Here is a 21,017-nt window from a genome sequence, read left to right as displayed (position 1 = left end):
GAGACAGGTAATAAACACCCCGGCCGCTCTTAGGAAGGGTCCTCCCTTTTCCGTCCATGCCTGGAGGTGCCAGCGCGCCTCTCTGTCCCCATCCCAGGTCCTCCCACGGCAGACCTGCGGCCTCTTCACACACACCATCTTCTACAGCGAGTACCCTGGAGGCTCCAGCGAGCTGGACAAGATCATCAACGGGGGCGAGCTCTTCCTCACCGTGCTCCTCAATCCCGTGAGTGCTCCTCAGCCCGCTGGTGGGAGGTGGGGCTGCAGTGCCTGTCTGCCCGGGGCAGGCGTAGAGCAGGTGTGAGGGCCGGGAATTGGGAAACCCCCTCTCCAGCCTCGGCTCTGTCCCTGCTCACAGCATGGCCCTGGGCAGGGAATCTGAGCTTTTTTTCTTTTATAACCTCACACTTCAATCTAGTAGTGTTAGCATTCTAAACCATGTGCTCTCTCCAGGCTTGGTGTGAGTGTATAAATACATAAGTGTATGTTAATGTACATAGTAAACAACGTATAAACTATATATAATACACACATGTAAACTATTTACCTGAACTTCCTGGGCCTCTCTTTCCTTATCTGTAAGGTGGAAATAATAATTTGTGCTTTAATATAGATACCAAGATGTTAAATAGATATCAAGTGGTGGTACTATTCAGTTTTATGGGATAACTAAATGTTTTATCTTCCATGCACCCCACCCCACCAAAAAAATGAAACAGAACACCCGAGAGGGTCAGCTTCCATCTCAGGGCTGTAGCAGTTGGTCAGTCAGACCTGCATTCACCTGGCTGTGCCAGCCCAAGGCCACACAGGGAGATGGTGGATGGCCCGATGACCCTTGGACTGGTCATCGAGTGGCCCTTCAAGCTGAAGCAAGGCCAAAGGTCGGAAGTGGGTGAAGGTGGCTCAGAGGCTGACCAACCCCTGCCTCTCCCCCCGGTCCCCCTCCTGGAGCAGATCAGCATCTTCATGACGCACCTGTCCAACTACGGGAACGACCGCCTGGGCCTGTACACCTTCAAGCACCTGGTGCGCTTCCTGCACTCGTGGACCAACCTCCGGCTGCAGACGCTGCCCCCCGTGCAGCTGGCCCAGAAGTACTTCCAGATCTTCTCCGAAGAGAAGGACCCGCTCTGGCAGGTGGGTGGGAAGTGGGGCCTGGAGCCTTGTCGCAAGGAGGGAATGCCCCCTGCTCACAGGCGCAAGCTCCAGACGTGGGCAGGGCTCAGCTCACACCCTCAGACTCTTGAGTGTAAACTCAGGTGTACATGGGCTCACTCACTTGTTCTCATGCACATGTGTGTCCACCTCCCACACAGACCTACAGGCATGCACACTCACATAGCCTCTGAAAAAACAGCAGTACAACTGTGAATGTGATGTAGACTAGAGGAAGTATAGAGAGCAACTGCCAGCCCAGTTTAGACTCTAAGTCCTCCCTGCCCTCCTCACGCCAGCAGGCCCTGAGCCATGGGAAACGGGCTGATGGGAGGGTGGAGGGAGACCGTTCTCGGGGAAGCCTGCCCCTGGGGACTGTCAAGAACTAGAAACAGAAGCTGGAATTAATGACATGCTCATAGTTCAGAGGTCCACAGACTGTGGCCCTGGCCTATTTATAGTGTTTCTGGGACCCAGCCTCGCCCAGTCCTGTATGTACTGCCTGCGCCAGCTTTCAGGCTACACAGTGAAGCTGAGTCGTTGCCACAGACTCCAAGCCTAAAATATTTACTAACATTTCAGAAGATTTATTAAACTTATAGTGCAAGTTCTTGACCCCTGGTAAAACACATCTCAGACAGTTAAATTCAACAACCACTGGTGAATTCCCTTTGTATGACAGACACTGGGCTGAGCATTTTGCTAGGACTAACCAGAAGTGGCCCCTGCCTGCCAGCCGCCCAGTGTCCCGAGGTGGGATGTGACAAGACTCATATAGTAAAGCCCGTCAGTCAGGTGTGAGAGCCACAGATCCACGTGCCAAGGGGCCCGTTCATTGGGTTCTTGGCCGCCCTGACATCTCTCTCACTGTTGTTTCAGGACCCTTGTGAAGACAAACGCCACAAAGACATCTGGTCCAAGGAGAAGACGTGTGACCGCTTCCCCAAACTCCTCATCATTGGCCCCCAGAAAACAGGCAGGTCTCTTCTCTCTTGACCAGCCTCCGCCATCGCCTGCTGTCTCAGCCATGGAACCCTGGGGACTGCCTTGCCCTGGTCCCATTCCCCAATAACCTGCCCCCTCTTTCCCAGGAAGTAGGAGTAAAGTTGGGTGAATATGAATTGCCTGTCAATGTGGCAGTGGGAGCAGGGTGGAGGGTGGGGTGGGCATGGGATTCTTCAATCTGTCCAGAACCACCACAGCCTCAGGGAGCTCCCCCTGTGTCCTAGGAATCTCCAGTCTAGGCAGAGAAGCCCAGAGCAGCTGCTCAGCAAGTGTGAGCAATGCCAGGTAAAACTGGTTCAGTGCAGAGAGGACTGCGATCAGTCAGTCATGTGATCAGTTAGTCATGTCTGCCAGAGATGCAGGAGGAAGTAGTGACACGATTGCCAAGTAAGTATCTGCCATCCACACTCTCTAAGGCACAAACCTTCATCTCATAGCAAAAAACTCGGGACTCAGAGAAGTTAGGTGACTTCTCTAGCACAGTTAGGAAATGACAAATCTAGGCCTTGAATCCTGGTTTCTGTGATCCCAGAATACACACTCTTTTTTTTATTTTTTTTTATTTTGTTAATCCTCATTGGAGGATTTTTTTTCTATTGATTTTAGAGAGAGTAAGTGGAAGAGGGAGGGGAGGGAGAGAGAGAGAGGGAGAGAGAGAGAGAGAGAGAGGGAGAGAGAGAGAGACCAATGTAAAAGCCTTATCAATTGGTGGCTTCCCACATGAGCTCCAATCGGGGCAGGGAACCTGCATCCCAGGTATGAGCCCTTGACTGGCATTGAACCAGGAACCTTTGGTTCTCGGGCCAAAGCTCTGGCCGCTGAGAAACACTGGCCAGGGCCAGAAGATATATTCTTTTTTTTTTTTTTTAAATATATTTTATTGATTTTACACAGAGAGGAATAGAGAGTTAGAAACGTCAATGAGAGAGATACATCGACCAGCTGCCTCTTGCACACTCCCCACTGGGGATGTGCCTGCAACCAAGGTACGTGCCCTTGACCAGAATCGAACCCGGGACCTTTCGGTCTGCAGGCCGACGCTCTATCCACTGAGCCAAACCGGTTTCAGCAGAAGAAGATATATTCTTAATCACCAGAGTCTAAAGTTTCCTTCTCTGCTGGGACCTCATTGTAACGTGTAACCGTAGGCTCCCACACAGGGAAGGAGTGAGCTCCCGGAAGGAGGAGGGGCAGGACCTGTGCTGTCTAATGGGAGGGGCACGCGTGAGGGCACTCAGGAGAAGAGGCCTCGGAGCCAGATTTCTTAGCCCTTCAAGAATTTCACATCAACAGCCTGGAGGATCTGGAGCTCCCTTTTCTCTGAGCTCCTCCTAGTTCCAGAGAACAGAGGCCCAGGGTCGGAGGGGCCCAGCATAAACCTAGACCTAGTTGTGGGATTAGGAGGAGCCTGTCACGAGTGGTGTGTGGCTGCTGGGGTACATGGTGAGAAAGATTCTGAGTTCAAGTTTAGTGATGAGAATGCTGTGGTGGATTAGTGATGTCTGCAGTGGTGCAGGAGTTGGATGTTCACATGCATGCCATGTATTTGCCATCCCAGGTTTAGCGTAATTCCTTCACTGCATAGATGTGGAGACTGAGCCCCAGAGCACAGTGGAGAGCTAGAACCAGGCCCCAGGACTGCAGACTCCGAGCCCTGGTCTCAGCCTCCTTCTGCCCCGCAGGCACCACGGCCCTCTACCTGTTCCTGGGCATGCACCCCGACCTCAGCAGCAACTACCCCAGCTCGGAGACCTTCGAGGAGATCCAGTTTTTTAATGGCCACAACTATCACAAAGGCATCGACTGGTGAGTGGGCCCTTCTGTCCACAGAGGGGCAGGAAGGCCACCGGAGAGCCTGCCCGGGAGGAGGCCTGCGTGGCCACTGCAGGAAGCAGCTGTGCTTGCTCACACGCAGCTAAAGTTCCTGTAAACGGACAGAGCAGGGTGACCCTGGAGCCATATGTTGGAACCTTGTCATGGACAGGACACTCGGTGACCCTCTGCTTTACTGCTCGGGGTCAGAGCCCAGCCCCTGCCTGGCTCGCACGGAAGCATCCTAAGGCCCAGAGGAGACCAGGGACTCATCCAAGGTCCCGAGAGCTGGGGCCAGAGCAAGGGGCTAAAATCCAAGTGTTCTGGCCCGAGAGCTGGCCCGTCCACTGTGTTTGGCTGACCTCAGAACCAAAGTGTCCTGTGGGTCCTTCCGAGCGGCTCACCAGCCTTCAGGGAGTCTCCTGGGGAGGGGCTGACGCCACAGCTTCCACCAGAAGCCGTCGCCCGAGGTTTCCTGGGTGTAGGCGCCGTGTGGGGATGGTGTTATGTTCCAGTTTTTCAGTTTACATCTTTCTCTCCTGCTTGTCTTTTCTTACTTTATACATGTGTTCCTCTCCTGTATTATTGTTATGTCAGTAGTTTACCTGGGTACAGAGATTATGGCAGTTCTTCCGTTTTGTTTTTTGGTATTAGTCTATGTGTATTTCTCTTGTTTTTCATCTCTCTATTTACCTACTTACCTACCTGTCTGTCTCTATCTCTAAAATGGCTGCAATTATCTAAAACCTATTGTGGCCCTGGCCAGTGTGGCTCAGTTGATTAAGTGTCATCCCATCCATGCACCCAAACATCACTGGTTTGATTCCCGGTCAGGGCACATGCCCCAGGGTGCATGCGGAGACAGCCGATCAGTATTTCTTTCACTCTGTCTCTCTCCCTTCCTCTCTATAGAAAAATAAAAAAGTAAAAATCAATAAAAACATATTTTTTAAAAAGTGAAAAAAAGAAATTAAACCTGTTGTGGTGAGATGTATTCTTGGAAGTCAGTGTTTTTCAGATTGCAGGGAGGGCTGTGCCGTGACACCATCTATTTAGCAGCCCTGTCAGCAGGGTCTGGGGCAGCATCCCATTAGCAAACACATCAATATGTCTGTGGCAAAGTATGTGAATATTTATACCAAGTAAGATTAATGTCAGCTTTTGCTGCCAAATGGATTCACTACAAATGTGGAGAAAAGCTTCTGTTTTCAGAGCTATCTTGATCTAAGCATTACAATGGATTGTGGGCAGAAAGATGCATTTTATGAAGAAAATGGAAGGAAGGAAGGAAGGAAGGAAGGAAGGAAGGAAGGAAGGAAGGAAGGGGAGGCAAGGTTTTGATTTCGTAGATGTGAAGGAGGTTGGGTGCAGGAACCTACTGCTCCCATATGGCTCTGATGAGGGACATCCCTGGGACCCCCCTGGAGAACCCCTGTCTCACAGGTTAGAGTAGGGATCCCACACTTTAGGATTGACCTCGTGCACTTTGGTTCCCATGAACCCCTGAAAGTGTCCCTCCATTTTGCTTGAGTAGGTGCCCCTGGGGTTCTGGAATGTTCATTCAGTTTTTGAGGGGCCTTCAACCTGGAGGTGGTCTCAAAGGACTAGTGTGGACGCTCACTCCCAGCGGGATACGGGAGGTTCATCTGGGAAACTCTCAGGCCGCTCAGTCCCAGCTCGCCTCCTAGTGGCCGTGGTAGTTAGGGCCTTGTCTGTTTTACTCTGGGAGCATCTGTTTAGGAGGGAGACATAACCCATAAGTCTCAGATCCTCCTCCCCTGAAGGACTTCCAGAAAGGGGGACTGCCAAGTACCATTCCTCTAGCATCATCCCTGCCAGAAGCAAGTCCTTGCTTGTTTGGGAGCGATGTGCCCTGCTTGCTTTCAGAAGTTCTACCCCCAGCGACCGTCGCCCTCTGTGCTGGTCCCTCAGCCCCTTCCTCAAGAGTTTTGACTGTGAGCCCCCGTTTGGGCTTCCTGCAGGTACATGGAGTTCTTCCCCATCCCCTCCAACACCACCTCTGACTTCTACTTTGAGAAAAGCGCCAACTACTTTGACTCTGAAGTGGCTCCCCGGCGGGCAGTCGCCCTGTTGCCCAAAGCCAAGGTCCTGACCATCCTCATCAACCCAGCGGACCGGGCCTATTCCTGGTACCAGGTGAGCCAGGCCAGAGCAGGGACCTGGTTGGGGGTGTGGGGCTCTGTCTGCTACTCAGCTACTCATTCATTCAATAAATATTTACTACCCCAGCCGGTGTGGCTCAGTGGTTGAGAATTGAGCCATGAACCAGAAAGTTGAGGTTCAATTCCCCATCAGGGCACATGCCCAGGTTGTGGGGCTTGACCCCCAGAAGGGGGTGTGCAGGAGGGAGTTAGCCAATGATTCTCTCTCATCATTGATGTTTCTATCTCTCCCTCTTCATTTCTCTGAAATCAATAAAACAAGGACAACAAAAACCAAATATTTACTAGTCATTTGTGTGTCCTGGGATGTGGTGGTGGGTAAGAATGGAGTCCCACCTCCATGGTGCTTCTAACCTGGCAGAAATCCTTGGTGAATCCCAGCCAACAGCTACCTGCACACCCTCCTAGCTTTGTCTGGGGTCCTGCCTCTCATTCTGATGCCAAAGAGCGGTGGAGGCTGGGTCTGCTTTGATTTGGTGCCCAGTGATCTGGGCTGCTACTAAAGGTGGCCCCTCACCGGATACCGGCAGGGGGCGGGCGGGAAGTCAGAGGAGGACAAGATAATAGGACCTGCCATCCTCAGTGGAGGATGCAATGCCTGATCAGGTTAGGAAGTCACCTGGATTATACTCATGCCAGAGAGAGGATGACTCCTACTCCTTCCTTGAGAATGAGAACTTTGATTTTGATAGTGTGACTTAATTTTTTCTGAGCACCGTTCCACAGGCCTTTTTGGTGGTGTCCTTCCCTGCCAGCTATGTGATGTGCTGGGTCTGGGGAGTATCTGGTCTACCAGCCCATCCAGAAGGGCCTCCTCAGGCCACTGACCTGAGCCTGTGACCTGGGTTGCTGGTGGCTGTCTCCTCTCTGGGGCCTTGCTGTGCGCACAGCACTGGCAGGGGGCCGGCTACCGACCCTCTTTGCTCTCTGTCTCCCAGACCTCTCCCCTTCCTCTGAGCGGGGTGCAACCCTCAGTGGGAGTATGGGGACAGGGGAGGTCCCCTGGTCGACAGGTCCCTGATTTCTGGACCGTGGGAATTCTGCGGATGCTGAGGGCTCATGGCATTATTTCATGTGGTTCACACCTGGCATTTCCCCCTGTCCAGTTCTTCCAATCCTTCTGTCTTAGTCTCCTCAGACAGGCATAATGAAATATTAAACCACAGGAATTCATTTCTCATAGTTCTGGAGGTAGAAGTCCAAAGTCACGGTGGCACCAGTACAGCCACCGATGAGGGTGCTCTTCCTGGCTGCTAGACGACCGCCTTCTCCCCGAGTCCTGTTCACTGGCGTCTCTCCTTATCGGTGGGGCCGCTAATCCCAGCGCCAGGGCCCCACCTTCCTGTCCTCATCTCAGCCTCCTCACCGCCCCAGGGCCCCATCTTCAGTATTATCACTTCGGGGGTTTGGGGAGGGGACAGTCTGTCACACCTGAGTTACATAAAGGAGGGAGACGTTTTAATTTGGCACAAGTGGCACCTAAGTCCTTTCTAACGTTGCTAGGCTGTGTCTTCAGCAAAGAGCGCGAGGTTTGGGGTCCGGGTCTGCAGCAGATGTTTGTATCTGACTGAGTTGGAGAACGTTGCATTGTTTTTATTGTGTTTATGAACTTTCTATGTGCAACAGCTGTTCTAGTTGTTCTTTCGTGGAGGGGATAGTGGGTTTTCTTTAGAAATCACTGTGTGTGAATAAGGAAGACGAGTCAATGTAAAGAAGAGCATGTTGACAGTGGCCTATGCAGGCGGTTTGTGGAAATTGCAGAAATTACAAAGATGGTATGCAAATTACCGTGGTTAGGAACCTGATCTCCTCCAATCCATGTCTTGCAAAGATGAGGAAACTAGGGCCCGGGGGGGGGCCAGGGACTTCCCTGAGGTCAGATGTGAAAACGCTAGACTTGAACCCAGGGCTCTGGCGGCCTCATGGCTGCTCGCCCACTCAGGCTTCTTCCTGCTTGCCTTCCAAGTATGACCTGCTGACCCTCTCCCTTGCGCGCAGCACCAGCGAGCCCACGATGACCCCGTGGCCCTGAAGTACACCTTCCACGAGGTGATCACAGCCGGGCCCGACGCGTCCTTGAAGCTGCGCGCCCTGCAGAGCCGCTGCCTGGTGCCCGGCTGGTACGCCACCCACATCGAGCGCTGGCTCAGCGCCTTTCACGCCAACCAGGTAGCCGCCTGTCCCTCCCCCGCTGTGGCTGGCAGAGAGCCGCCACACCTCTCCCACCCGTCCCGGGGCCGGAAATGCCATCCCTGGCGAGTTAAGCGTGTGGGGCCCTCCGAGGTTTCAGTCTTGTTATGTTGATGTGTGAGAATTCCCCAAGTCCTTGTTCCGTCACAACAGAGGCTTGTTCTTAAGGGGACCCGGAAAGCCCTGGAGTAGGGCCCTCCCTGGGAGGGGCTTGGGGGGTGTGGTGACGGAGGGAGAACCTGGTTGGAGAGGAAGGCAGGGCCAGATCGCGCGGCACGTTAGGGAAACGTGGAGGACTAGGGCAGGAGAGTGACGTGGGCCAGAGAAGCTCGAGGAGAGGCCGAGAGGGCAGCTGTGGGGATGGGAGGAGGGATGACCTCGGTCAGGGAGGCGGGCAGAGACCAGGGAGCTAGGCTCGGAGGACAGAGGGTCAGAGGGTCAGGGACGCCCGCCATTCAGAGGCGGGGAGGTAACAGACTCTCCAGAGTGCGGGCCCCGGTTTGTAGCCATGGCTGCTGACCCAGAAAACGGGGCCGCTTGGCCACAGGAGTCCAAACAGGTCCAGTCGATGCCTTTATCTTTCTTTCTTCCAGATTCTGGTCTTGGACGGCAAACTGCTGAGAACAGAACCTGCCAAAGTGATGGAGACCGTGCAGAAGTTCCTCGGGGTGACCAACACCATTGACTACCACAAAGCCTTGGTGTGAGTGGTGCTTGGCCTTTGCATGGGGTTTCCTGAGAGGCACCTGGGCCAGACACCACAGTGTTGGGTGGTTATGGGAGAGACACAGGTCAATTAGCAGCAACCAGTGTGAGCATGGACGCATGTCCTGGATGGCAGTTTAGCAGAAAAGCTACTAATAACGACTTACGTCACATGTATGAATCTGTCTCTGGTCGGTCCCACTCCCGGGTTTTCTGTTCAGTCCAGCTGGACATTTCCACATGTTTCGTCTAAGTAAGTTAGACCAACAAGGAGCAGCCCCGATTCCCACAGGGTTTCTTAGTCTTGGATGATGACTTAGTGTAATTTAGAAGTAAACCACAGATGCTGCTGAGGGCCAGTAATCCAGGCACTCAGGAGCCAGTGCAGATGTGCGGATAGTGCCCTCCCCAGGTGAGTAAGTGCCAGCGCCTGCTGCCGGGGCTTAGGGCTGGGTGAAGGCCGCCTCCTGGTCTCGCAGCAGGAATGTGCCCCTCTCACTGTCGTGGAAGCTGAAGGTGGGGAAGGGAAGACAGTCCCTCACTTTGAGGCAGAAGCAGCAAAGGGTGTGGGCTGTGATGTCACAGGTGCCTGGGTTAGGACCCAGGCCCATGACTTCCTTAGCTGTGCGACCTTGAGAAAGGTCTTCGCTCCTTCAGGCCGCACATCCTCACCTGAGAGTTGGGGACAGAGGTAACGATCCCTGCCCTCCCCCCGCCCCCCAGGTCGCTGTGCTGAATGAAAGCATTCACGTGGAGCTCCTAGCTCGGTGCCTGGCATGTAACAATGAGGCTGCTGTCATCAGCATCACCATCACCATTGTCTCCTCCTACCCCGTGCCCATTCAGAAATCACATTTCCTTCACCAGCCAGATGTGCATTCTGTTTTCCTGCTGTCCTCATGCCCACGAGTCTCCTCGCCTGGGGCTGAATTCTGATGCCAGTGTGCCTCCCCTCCCCGTGAAAGCTTCAGATCTCATCTCCCCAAAATGCCTTTGAAGGCCCAGCATGACTTCAAGTTCCAAAGGCAGCCTTGCACTGTCATTTCTGCAATTCACTCCAAAAGACGAAACTTTCCAATGATGGCATGTTTAAATACAACTGCAGATGTTGCAATTCTTCATAAAAATACAGTTCCTTAGGAAAAAACGAAAAAAAAAATACCAAGAACCTCGCTAAACTGCCCCCTCCGTTGGATTCATGGGTAAAAGAGTGCTACTCACCCTGGGCTGGGGAACGCTTAGGAGAGGTGTCGGGTGCTGTGGAGGTGGGGGTGCCCATGTTATGGATTCATGTAGGATCTGGGGCTGCCAGCCCAGAGACGGGGAGGCTCAGCCACGTGAGCCGCCGCCCACTGGGGAGAAGGGCAGGCGGGCTTAATGGAGTACGGAACAGAACGTGGGCCAGCAGGTGCAAGGGTCAGCCCCAGGCAATCGGTGGGCTCCAGAGGGCACAGTGGGGGGGGGGGCGAACTGGGGGGGATTTGTAGTCTAGGCTCTGCCTCAGTGGGAAGGAGGTGGGCTGGGCCATCTCCCACCCCTGACTTTCCTCCCTCCACAGGTTTGATCCAAAGAAAGGATTTTGGTGCCAACTGCTCGAAGGAGGAAAAACCAAGTGTCTGGGCAAAAGCAAGGGCCGGAAATACCCGGAGATGGACTTGGACGTAAGTGGACACGCTGCCCGCAGCAGCTGGATACGTGGACGGGCCCCTGTCCGGGAGGGAGCCTTCTGTCCCCTTGACCTGAACCCAGCACGTCGATGGCCTTGGCGCTTTCTGGATGGTGTTCTTAATGATGGAGAAATATGGGTTGGGTTGTGGTGGATCAGAAATGATTTAGTCAAATGAGTATTAATTACCTTCTTTGGGGAAAGAATGCCACAGGGCTCCAAGGATGCCTCAGGCATATTCTCTGGCTTCAAGGCACTCCTAGTCTGGGAAGGAGGTGAGTCACATACTCCAGTAAGTAGAATACAGGCAGGAAGTGCTCCGTGCAGTAGGAGAGGTCCCCAAAGTGCTATGGGAATTAGGGTTAGGGTTGAGGTTAGGGTTAGAGGGGTCTCTGGAGTTGGGCCTGAAAGGGTGGGGCCCATTTGGATCTGTGGCAGGGAAGGAAGGACAGGTACAAAGGATATAGGGGCAAAGTCACACGCTGTGACTCCTTATGATTGCCCTTGGTTTTTGTGTTTAGTTTTTTAATTGATTTCCATGAGGAAGGGAGATGGAGAGAGAGAGAGAAATATCAGTGATGAGAGAGGATCGTTGATTGGCTGCCTCCTGCACGTCCCAGTCTTGGGACCGAGCCTGCAACCTGGGAATCAAACCGTGACCTCCTGGTTCATAGGTTGATGCTCAGTCACTGAGTCACACTGGTCGCACTCGCCCCTGGTTTTAATTCCTTCTCCCTCTTCGCTGTATAACAAGAACTTGTCCTCATGTGCTCCATTGGGTGCTCGTACTAGGTAGGAGTTTTCTTTTGGAGGCTACCATTTTAAGAAGCATGTGAACAAGCAATGGGCATAGGGATGGTGCCAGCAGAGGGTGGTCTTAAAGAGGGGTTCCTCTGAGTCCGCACATCACCACGATCTGAGTTCTCCTTCCTGTGACAGTCCCGCGCCTTCCTGAAGGACTATTACCGGGACCACAACATCGAGCTCTCCAAGCTGCTGTACAAGATGGGCCAGACGCTGCCCACCTGGCTGCGGGAGGACCTCCAGAACACCAGGTAGCCGTGGCCGCCACGCCAGACTGACGTTAGAGATGGCAGGGACGTCCCGCGGCACGCCGAGCCAGACCGACCTGCAGAACGGGAGCTGGGCCTGGGCTGGCCAAGCACGTCTGAGCAATACGCTGCCGAGGCCCAGGCCGGGCCGGGAGACCCAGGCAGGCCCACCGCGCCTCCGAGCATCCAGCGCCGGGGCTGTGGCCGCCAGGACCGCCTTAGCCACCAGAGGTCCGTCCCGCTCACAGCCGCCAGGGGAGGCCACTCCTGGTAGGAGGGGTCCATGAGACTCTCTTTTCTGCCCCTCACTGTGTCCTACTCGCCATGCCCTCTCCTCCGTCCCTCAGTGTCAGCTGCCACATTTCCTGTCCCCCAGACCGGAAGGGAGAAGAGCCCCACTGGGCCTTCTGCCAAACCAGGGAGCGAGACGGGACTGCTTCGAGTCAGGCCCTCCCGAGGGGCCAGCTGGGGACCAGAGTCGGGCACCAGGCTGGATGTGAGGGCGGTACCTCGAGAGAACTCCGAACTTCACATACGTTCTGGGTCAGACCTCACATCTCACCCCCAAAAATGGGGGAAAGAACCGCTGATTCCTAAAGTACCCACCCAGTCCTCAAGGCCTCCCCAGGGCCCTGGGCACTGCCATGCCGTTCAGACCCAGAGACCCAGGCCTCAGTCCACCCCTTCCACCCTGGGGCCTGACACGCGTGGTGTTTCCTGTGGTAAAAGACTGAGGCGGTTCAGGAGTCTGCCGTATACATGTTCCAGTGTACATACGTGTCCCCACGCCCACAGCCTCGGCCCCTGGGGACACTGCCACCCACGGCCTTGCCCAGTGACCTGTGGCTGAGGGTTCGAGAGGCCCCTTAACCTCCCCAATACTAAGAAGCTAAAGTATTTTAATATTTTGTTTTTCTTCTTGGTGCCAGAGTTTATACTTTGGGTGCTGGGGTCGCACTGTGTTATACATATATATATATATATATATATATATATATTATTTGTATATATATATTATATTTTTTTTGGTTGGGTTTGTTTTTAATTCAGTCATACAAAGTGGTGGCACGCCCCAGGCCCAAAGGTGTCTTCCTCCGTGCGGGAGGGAGGCGGGCCGTCCTGGCAGGCCGGGCCGTGTGCGGGGCCCGGGGGCTCTCTGGGCGCCCAGGCGGACGGAGGTGGCGAGGTCCGCGGGGAAGACCGCTCTCCCCAGGAAACCTGGGGTTTTGGCCAAAGGAAACGGCGGGCTGGGCGGAGGCCTGTCCCCCTCATGGTGCTAGGTGGGGAGCTGCCCGGAGCTGCAGCCGCTGGGCCTGCGGACAGCGGGGCTCGGCTGTTTTCTGGTTGGGGTCTGCTCCTGCCCCCTCTTAACAATGTGAAGGGACTAAACCGGGGCTCTCCCAGCCCCTCCCACTGCCAGTCCAGCTCTGGACTGACCCCCAGGAAGGCCTTTCCGAGCCTGCCTTGTTCAGAGCCTCCGGCCCCTCCAGGCTGGAAGGCCCTCCGGGTGCGGAGACGACGTCACAGCCGGCTGGGAGAGGGCTGGGGACCGATGTGCAGCGTCTGACGCAGTCAGTGCTCTTCCTGCTGTGCCACTGCCTCTGAGCCTCCTCTCCCCGCCCCGCCACGTCCTGCCCTCCCTCTCCCTCAGTCACTCACTCCCGGACAAACCACTCTCCCCAGCAGGTGCCTTTGAGCTTCTCAGACCTCCATCTGCATCCCTGTCTTGCTCGCCTCACCTCAAAAGGCCCTTCCCAGCCTGCGGGGCCCGGGCCAGTCTTGGCTCTGAGCCAGTTCCCTCCCCAAGTTCACTGGACGAGAGGGTTGGGCACTCGGGGCCGCTGCGTGTGGTTTCCTGGTGAACCCAGAAGCGTACCCACGGTGTTCCTGGCCGGGCCTCTGGGCCTGGGAGCCCTGAGCACGATCAGCCCCACAAGGGGCAGGCGCCATGTCCGGCCGGCGGCCTGCCCGCTTGTACGCACAGAGGACCTGCCCGTGCGGAACCAGACTCCCCGAGGGCAGCAGTGACTTCCTGGGCCAAGTCCCGGGCCTGGGCCTCACCTCCCATCTGTCAGCGAGGGCGAGGGCTCCGGGCCCTGACGACCTCCCAGCAGTCTGCCCTCTGGGCCCGGACACCTGCCCGCCTCCCCCTTGGAGCTCTGAACACCTGAGGGGCCGGCAGCTCCCCTTCTCTGAGCCCCAGGCCCGGCCCGAGGAAGGACAGGCAGGGGTGAGACCTGTGGGAGCAGAGGAGACCCTGGGGGTTGTCCATGCCCTTCTGAGAGGCTGGGCACAGGCCCTGCCTCATACCAACCCGGTCACTGCTGTCACTTCCTTTCCCGCTGACAAGTGTTTCTCCAGGACCCACCGAGGCCGCCGGGGTTATGAGGACAGACAAGTCTCCCGGGCGCCCAGCGCCGAGCACAGGCCCCCGTCAGGGGGAGAACCTGGGTCAGTGAGCACAGCAGCAGCAGCTTAGTGCTCCCTGACTCACTGTAAGGGTTTGGCCAGAAAGAGGGGGCGGGGGGTGGGGGAGGGGGTGGAAGTAGCTTAAACCCTGTAGATGACGGCATCTTCCCTTCTGCTGACCCCACCACCAGCCCTCGCCCCACAAGGCGGGTGCTGCGGGGAGGCCAGCCAACGCCTCAGCCGCTCGCGGCTCTAGAGCCACCGGCGGGGCAGGCGACTTGTGACGGTGGCCGAGTCTGAACTTTAAACACGGCCCTTCCCAAACCCCTAAGTAGGAGCAGCCAGCGTCAGCCCCAGTGCAGGGCTGAGGTCTGTCCGTGTTTCCCGTCGCCTGGATTTACAATGAACGTTTTGGGGCGTTCGTTTTCTCTCTTTACATTTCTGAACCAGCTTAAAAGTAAAAATCATGAGACTTCACCCCAAAATGCTGCAGGCTGCCTCTATTAAGACAGGACATTCTTCTGTGCGGTGGTCCAGTATCTCACCTGAAACAATAATTTCTCTCATCTGCTCTCCAACCCGTGTTCTCGTTTCCCCCAAATAACTTACACCTGGTTTGGAATTTGCATCAAGGGGCACTCACTGCATCTGTGACTGTGTGTAAAGCTCGCTGAACGTGGAAAAGTCCTGCACACTTGGAGTTTAAAACGCCGTTGCCTCAGCGGCCAGCAGGCCTGATGCTCGGGGCGGCTGCGCTCTGCACTGTCCTCCTGGCGGCAGGTCAGGGCCCAGCCCCTGTATTGTCACCAGCACCGGAGGCTGGTGGAGGTTTGCCGTGGTGCTGACTGGACTCCACCCTAAGGTGCCAAACCAGCAGAGGGGCCATCGGGAGCTCCGGGAGCTGGGGGAGGGCAGGGGCAGCCCCGCAGCCAGGCCTGGGAGTGGGGGGCGGGGGAGTGGCGGGGCAGGCCTGGGGGCCCTCTAGGAATGGGATGCTGTGTGCTTGGAGGCCAGACCAAGGCGAGTTGGGCCTCTTGGGAATGAAATGTCCCCGGCTCAGAAGAGGCTTTCCTCCCCCCTTTGATGCTGGTGATGGACCACAGGGCACCAAATTGCATGTCTCTCTCTGTCAGTCTCTGTCTCTCTCTCTCTCTTGTGGTTTCTGGGTCTTCAGTTCTCGGAGGCCCGTGGTCAGTGTGCACTGGAGTAGCCAGGCCCCTGGGATGTGCCAGGGAAAGGTCTAGCTAGGGAACCACCCTCCCTCCCCCTCCCCCATCGTGGTGTAAGGAGAAGAGCACTGGGCTGGAGGCAGGAGGTGGGCAATTTCCACCCAGCTCAGTCCCCCCCATTTACAGACCGAGCAGCCGGGGTTTTTCAAATGTCAGGAAGGAAGGGGGCTGCCCTAGTTGAAGAGGATGCAGGGCCCAGGCGGCCCCCTCCGCACCCCACTCCCCGCAGGCGATGCTGGCTTCGGGGTCTGCACCAGCCTAGACTGGAGATATTTTCAGCTCCTGGAGGGATGGGCGTGGGTGAACGTCAAGGGCTTGGGGAGACTCTGGCTGTGTTTTATCCTAAGTTCCTCCCTCTCGTCCTCTCTGTGGCCCGTGAGGAGAATGAGGGAGGAGGGTTTTCTATGACTATGCTAGCTTTTATTATCAGCAAGAGGGCTCCTTTTGTAATTTGTGCATGAAATTCATGTCATTTCCCGGGGAGAGGAGAGGGCCGACTGGAGAGGGTGGGGGGCACGCTGGGGGAGCAGGCCCGGGTTTCCTTCCCTTGGGGCCGGGAGAGGTGTGGAGAGGGGGCGCTACCCAGCTCACCTGATCAGGGCTCTCAAACCAGCCGTTTTGGGTTAACCGTGGGAACCTTCCTCCATTAATGTACAATATCGAACTAACTGCTAATAAAGTGGGGTTCCGTTTGTACCCATTGGTCATGTCTGTCTGTCCGACCTTTGCAGGGAGGGTGGAGACACAGATGTTTGCTGCACGGCCACTCGGCCCCCCTTTGCTATCTCCCCCCCCCCCCCCCCACACACACACACGGTGACTGCCAAATCGGAGGTCATTTCCATGGGGTGTGAGATAGCTTCTCCAGAGAGCAGACCTGTCCTGGCAGCCAGCCAGGTGGGCTAGCTCCGGGGACCAAGTGCCTTCAGACCTGTAGGATGGTGACCAGTGCCCTGCCCTCCTATGGAGGCTCAGACTCTAGAACCAGTTCTGCCGCTAATGTGATTGGGGACAGGTCACTGTTACCTCTTGATCCTCAGTTTCCCTCATCTTTTAGGGTGAGGGTTCTTGTCCCAGCATTACGAAGGGTTCAGCAATCAGGAGAAAGGCTGTGCGTAGGTTCAATAGGAGTCCGACGACGAAAGATAGTTTTGAAAGGCATTGGGAGGTCAGAGAAGCTTCAGCTAAAGGAGCTAAAGACTCAAGTTCTTAGTTCTTAGTTCTTGGTCCCTCTAGTCTCATGACCCCTGCTTTTATTAACACAGTTTGTCCTAAGGCAAGGTGGGGATACTACACTTCAAAGGGTAGTGTATACAGAAGCATTGTTAGATTGGGGAATAGCCTACAGCTGTTCAGATGTTTGGCCAACAGGAGGCAATAACATGTAGATTAAGAAGCTCAGCTGTCTGGCAGTAAACAATCATCCTATTCAGGTTTGGGGGAAGTGTCTTTCCAACCATTCCAACAGGTAATTACATGTGACTCAGTCCTTGTTGAGCCCCCAAGTCTCTTCAACATTTTGATAAAACTCTTATAATTATGACATGCTGGAATTGGCTCCCGGCTTTAGGGGTTTGGAAGGAATTGGACTTTGTGGCTGTCCCTGGAGAATTTGCTTAAAATACCAGATTCCCAGGCCATACTCTCAGAGTTTTCTTTCTGGCAGATGGGGGGGAGGGGGAGGGAAAGCCTGCATTTTAACATCCTCTCCAGCAGCAGAGGCACCCCACTCTGGGAAACTGGCTCAGATGAGTTCAGAGTCCCTCTGTCCAAGGAACAAAACAAACGACTTTCTAGCCCTCCCAGCCTGGTTGTGATTTGCGGGAGGGGCCAGCTGTCTGCAATGCCAGTGTCTGGACCTCTTCCTCAGAACCTCCTGCAAGGCTTTTTAAATGCACATTCCCCGGCTCCCCCGAGCCAGCCAAAAACCCAGCAATGTGCACTTAACACAGCCCGCCCCCGTGTGAGCCAGGGAAGTTACAGAAATGTGGGTGCTGTGAGGGGCCTGCTGGGGCCCTGCTGGGAACACCCCAAAATGCCAGCCCCAGCGGCACAACAGCTACACCGGCAGAGACCACCTTGGGGGTTGTCATCGGGGAGCTTGGTACGTCACCAGCAAGAACACGGCAGAGGCTGCTCTACTGGGAACAGACCCAGAAGGTGGGATACGGAAGGGATGCCTGTGCCAGGTAAGAGGTTGGGCCACATCAGACATTGGCGGCTTTTACAACAGCATGATTCTTCCTTAAAGGGGAAATGTCATTGGAATCCAAGTGAAGGCTGGGAGCTCTGGCTGGAGTGGGGGTGAGGGTCTGGACTCTAACAAGCTCTACCCCTCCTCCCTGTCCCCCATACTGTCTGGAACCCTAAGATTCCTTGAAGCACATTGTGAAAAGCCAGCCTGGCTGCTCTCGGAGGCCCCAAGAGTTTTGCAAGTATAACAAAAAGCACATCAGATCCCCTCACCCCCAGCAGAGGGGAGTTCCCTCAGGAATCCCGAGCCCTCGGGGCAGTCCAGGCTCCACTGGTAGGCATTTCCTTCGGAGAAGCCCTGGCTCCTGGGCACAGGGCAGTGTGTTTCATGATAGCAAAGCACTGGAAACAACCTTCCTGCCCATCCCTGTGGGGGCAGCTGCGGAGCCTCCAGTGCAGCCACGTGCTGACAATGCAGCTGAGGACAGTCCTGCCGGGGTCCTTTACAGTGTGACCATTGTAGGAGAGAATACTAGATCGTGTATTTTTTCTGGGCGTATCTATAATAATAAAAGGGCAATATGCTAATCAGACTGGTCGTCATTCCCGGGTGCCAGTCGGAAGCTGGTGCCGGCAGCCGGGGGAAGGAAGGCCTACTCTTGTACGAATTCTGTGCATCGGGCCCCTAGTAGATTTCTATTTCTCACACCAAACTGGTAACAGGAGGGTGAGGGCACAGGGAAGAGGGGTTTTCCTAGGGGACTTGACTTTGGCTGAAACTTTTTTTCTTTTTAAAGGAAGATAATCTATTCATCGGTAGAATGAAAATGTTCTAATAAAATAACTGGGAATGGGTGAAGCAGAAAGAGGCGGCTCCAGGCAGCTGTCCACTGTGAGATGTGCCAGGAAGGGTGACACTGCTGTCCTTCACCCGCCCGCTGAGGAGCCTGACTTGCTGTGTGACTCGAGGCAAGTCTCCTCGCCTCTCTGGTCTTCAGAGCTCAGCGTCCACAGGCCCACAGATGGGGCTTCGAGTTAGCACCATCAGTCTTGGGGCAGACCAAGGTTGTAGGAGAAGGACACAGCCTGTGCCATTCCTGACAAAAACTGGTAACGTGAATCGAGCCAGGAGGAAACGCCAGACACATTCATGGCGAGGGACAGTTAGCAAATTAACTGGCCTGACCGCCGAAGATGTCAAAGTCATGAAAGTAAAGAAATGCTGAGAAATGATTCAAGATTAAAGTCTAGTAAAGGGGCCCGGCAAGCAAATGTCATAGGTGACCCTGAAGAGGCCCAGGACTAGGAAACAATGAGCTATAAAGGATACCATAGGGACAACTGGCAAAACGTGAATGCAGACTGTGTGGGTTGGAGAATAATATTGTATTAATGTTAAATTTCCTGATTTTGATTATCGTACTGTAATGTAAGAGTATTTCACTGTACTTACAGCTAAGAAGAAAGAAAGGGAGCTGAATTTTGACTTACTCTAGCGCAGTGTTTCCCAAACTTTTGACATATGTGTACCCCTTCTATAATTTTCGTAAAGCTGAGTACCCCTCATACTCATGAGAATGTAGAATTAGGCACAGCTAAACACGGTGCAGTGCATATCCCCACCAAACTCAGGTGCAACACGTACCCCCACCAAGCTCTACCCGCACCCGAAGCGGTTCGCGTACCACACTTTGGGAAACACTGAGTCTAGCCGCTAGGGAGCGGGTCAGACTTATCTGGTAAGTTCAGAATATTTCCACCAGGGGGCGATATCACACCATTGTGAGGCTAGGTCAGCGTGAACCTCCCTATCGAAGAGGGGGGGCATGGAGGGTGGTGATAAAATGGTGGTGGGGTAATAATACTATAAATAAGAATATCAAATTAAATAACATGAATAATAAAAAGTATTTCTCACTCTGACTCAAGCAGATCCTCAGTAATATCTCCTAATCATCATGACAATCCTCTGAGGTAAGTAGGTATCAATCTTATGGCGAGCAAAACCTGGACATTTTGGGCAAAAGTTAGGAGTTGGACCCTTACCTCACACCATATACAAAAATTAGCTCAAAATGAATAAAAAAAACCTAAATGTAAGAGCTGAACTATAAAACTACTAGAAATAAACATAAGTGCACATCTCCATGACCTTGAATTTGGTCATTGTTTCTTAAATATGACACCAAAAGTACAAGCAACAAAGGAAAAATAGATACATTATTTTTCATTAAAATTAAAAACTTTTATGCACGAAAGTACACTAACGAGAGTGAAAATACAATCCACAGAATGGGAAAAAATATTTTCAAATTCTATGTCTGGTAAGGCCTTACTATCTGAAATATATAAAGAACTCCAACAACTCAATTTAAAAATGAGTAAAGAATTTGATTAGACACTTCTCCAAAGAAGATATACAAGTGGCCAACATGAAAATATGCCCAACATTCTTAGCCATCAGGGAAATGCAAATCAAAACTACTTCATACCTATTAGGATGGCTATAACTCATTTTAAAAGAAAAATTAATTTGGATGAGGACATAGAGAAATTGAAACTCTCATACATTGCTGGTGGGACTGTAAAAGAGAGCAGCCTCTGTGGAAAATAGTTCCTCAAAAAAACCCACAAAAAAACAAAACAAGAACAACCCAAAAACATTATTCACAATAGACAACGCTGGGAACAACCTAAGAGTCCATCAGCAGGTGTCTGGATAAACAAAATATGGTATGTGTACACAGGGGAAAGTCATTCAGCAAAAAAAGGAATGAAATTCTGATAAATGATAGTACAGGAATTAAACTTGAACATATTATACTAAGTGAAAGAAGCCAGACACAAGAGGACAAATATGTGTGCCTCCACTTATACGGGATATCTGGAACAGGCTGATTCAGAGACAGGTCGCTTAGAGGTGACCAAGAGCTGAGGGGAGAGAGGATGGGGAGTCATTGTTTCATGGGTGCAGAATTTCTGCTTGGGGAGGTGGGAGGGGGGAAATGTTGCCAACAGAGAGTAGTGATGGTGGCACTGTATTGTACACTTAAAATGGTTAAAATGGCAACTTTTGCCACAATAAGAAATACATATATAGCACAAAAGGCAGCTCTTAAAAAATTGAGATGTAATTCATATACCATAAAAGAATGCTTTAAAATGCACGGTTAGTTCAGTGCTGTGTAGGCCTAGTCACCGCTAGTTCCAGAACATTCTATCACCTCGAAAAGAAAGCTCATATCTGTTAGTGGTCATTCCCCATTCTTTTTCCTCCCAGCCTCTGGCAAACACTACACTACTTTCTGTTTCTATGGAGGATTGCCTTTTCTGGACAAGTCACATGAACGGAATCCCACGATCTGTAGTGTTGTATCTGGTTTCTTTCACTTGCCATAATGTTTTCAAGGTTCAC

General features: G+C 53.4%; 1 protein-coding gene across 6 annotated transcripts in view; it reads left to right on the top strand.

Annotated features, from left to right (window-relative positions):
* The window catches only part of NDST1 (N-deacetylase and N-sulfotransferase 1), a 52,074-nt gene extending 39,279 nt beyond the window's left edge, over nt 1–12,795 (top strand). For all 6 annotated transcript variants that reach the window (XM_045576814.1, XM_045576815.1, XM_036423394.2 and 3 more), the window contains 9 exons: nt 98–226; nt 958–1,140; nt 2,038–2,134; nt 3,846–3,969; nt 5,958–6,132; nt 8,157–8,327; nt 8,942–9,051; nt 10,612–10,714; nt 11,659–12,795. In XM_045576814.1, the coding sequence (XP_045432770.1) occupies nt 98–226; nt 958–1,140; nt 2,038–2,134; nt 3,846–3,969; nt 5,958–6,132; nt 8,157–8,327; nt 8,942–9,051; nt 10,612–10,714; nt 11,659–11,778 (1,212 nt within the window). In that variant the 3' untranslated portion in view covers nt 11,779–12,795. The remainder of the gene's footprint in view (nt 1–97; nt 227–957; nt 1,141–2,037; nt 2,135–3,845; nt 3,970–5,957; nt 6,133–8,156; nt 8,328–8,941; nt 9,052–10,611; nt 10,715–11,658) is intronic.
* Nucleotides 12,796–21,017: the final 8,222 nt, after the last annotated feature.

The sequence above is a fragment of the Pipistrellus kuhlii genome, unplaced genomic scaffold (assembly GCF_014108245.1).
Source record: "Pipistrellus kuhlii isolate mPipKuh1 unplaced genomic scaffold, mPipKuh1.p scaffold_m20_p_8, whole genome shotgun sequence".
Taxonomy (NCBI): domain Eukaryota; kingdom Metazoa; phylum Chordata; class Mammalia; order Chiroptera; family Vespertilionidae; genus Pipistrellus; species Pipistrellus kuhlii.
This window is presented reverse-complemented; position numbering and strand designations above follow the sequence as displayed.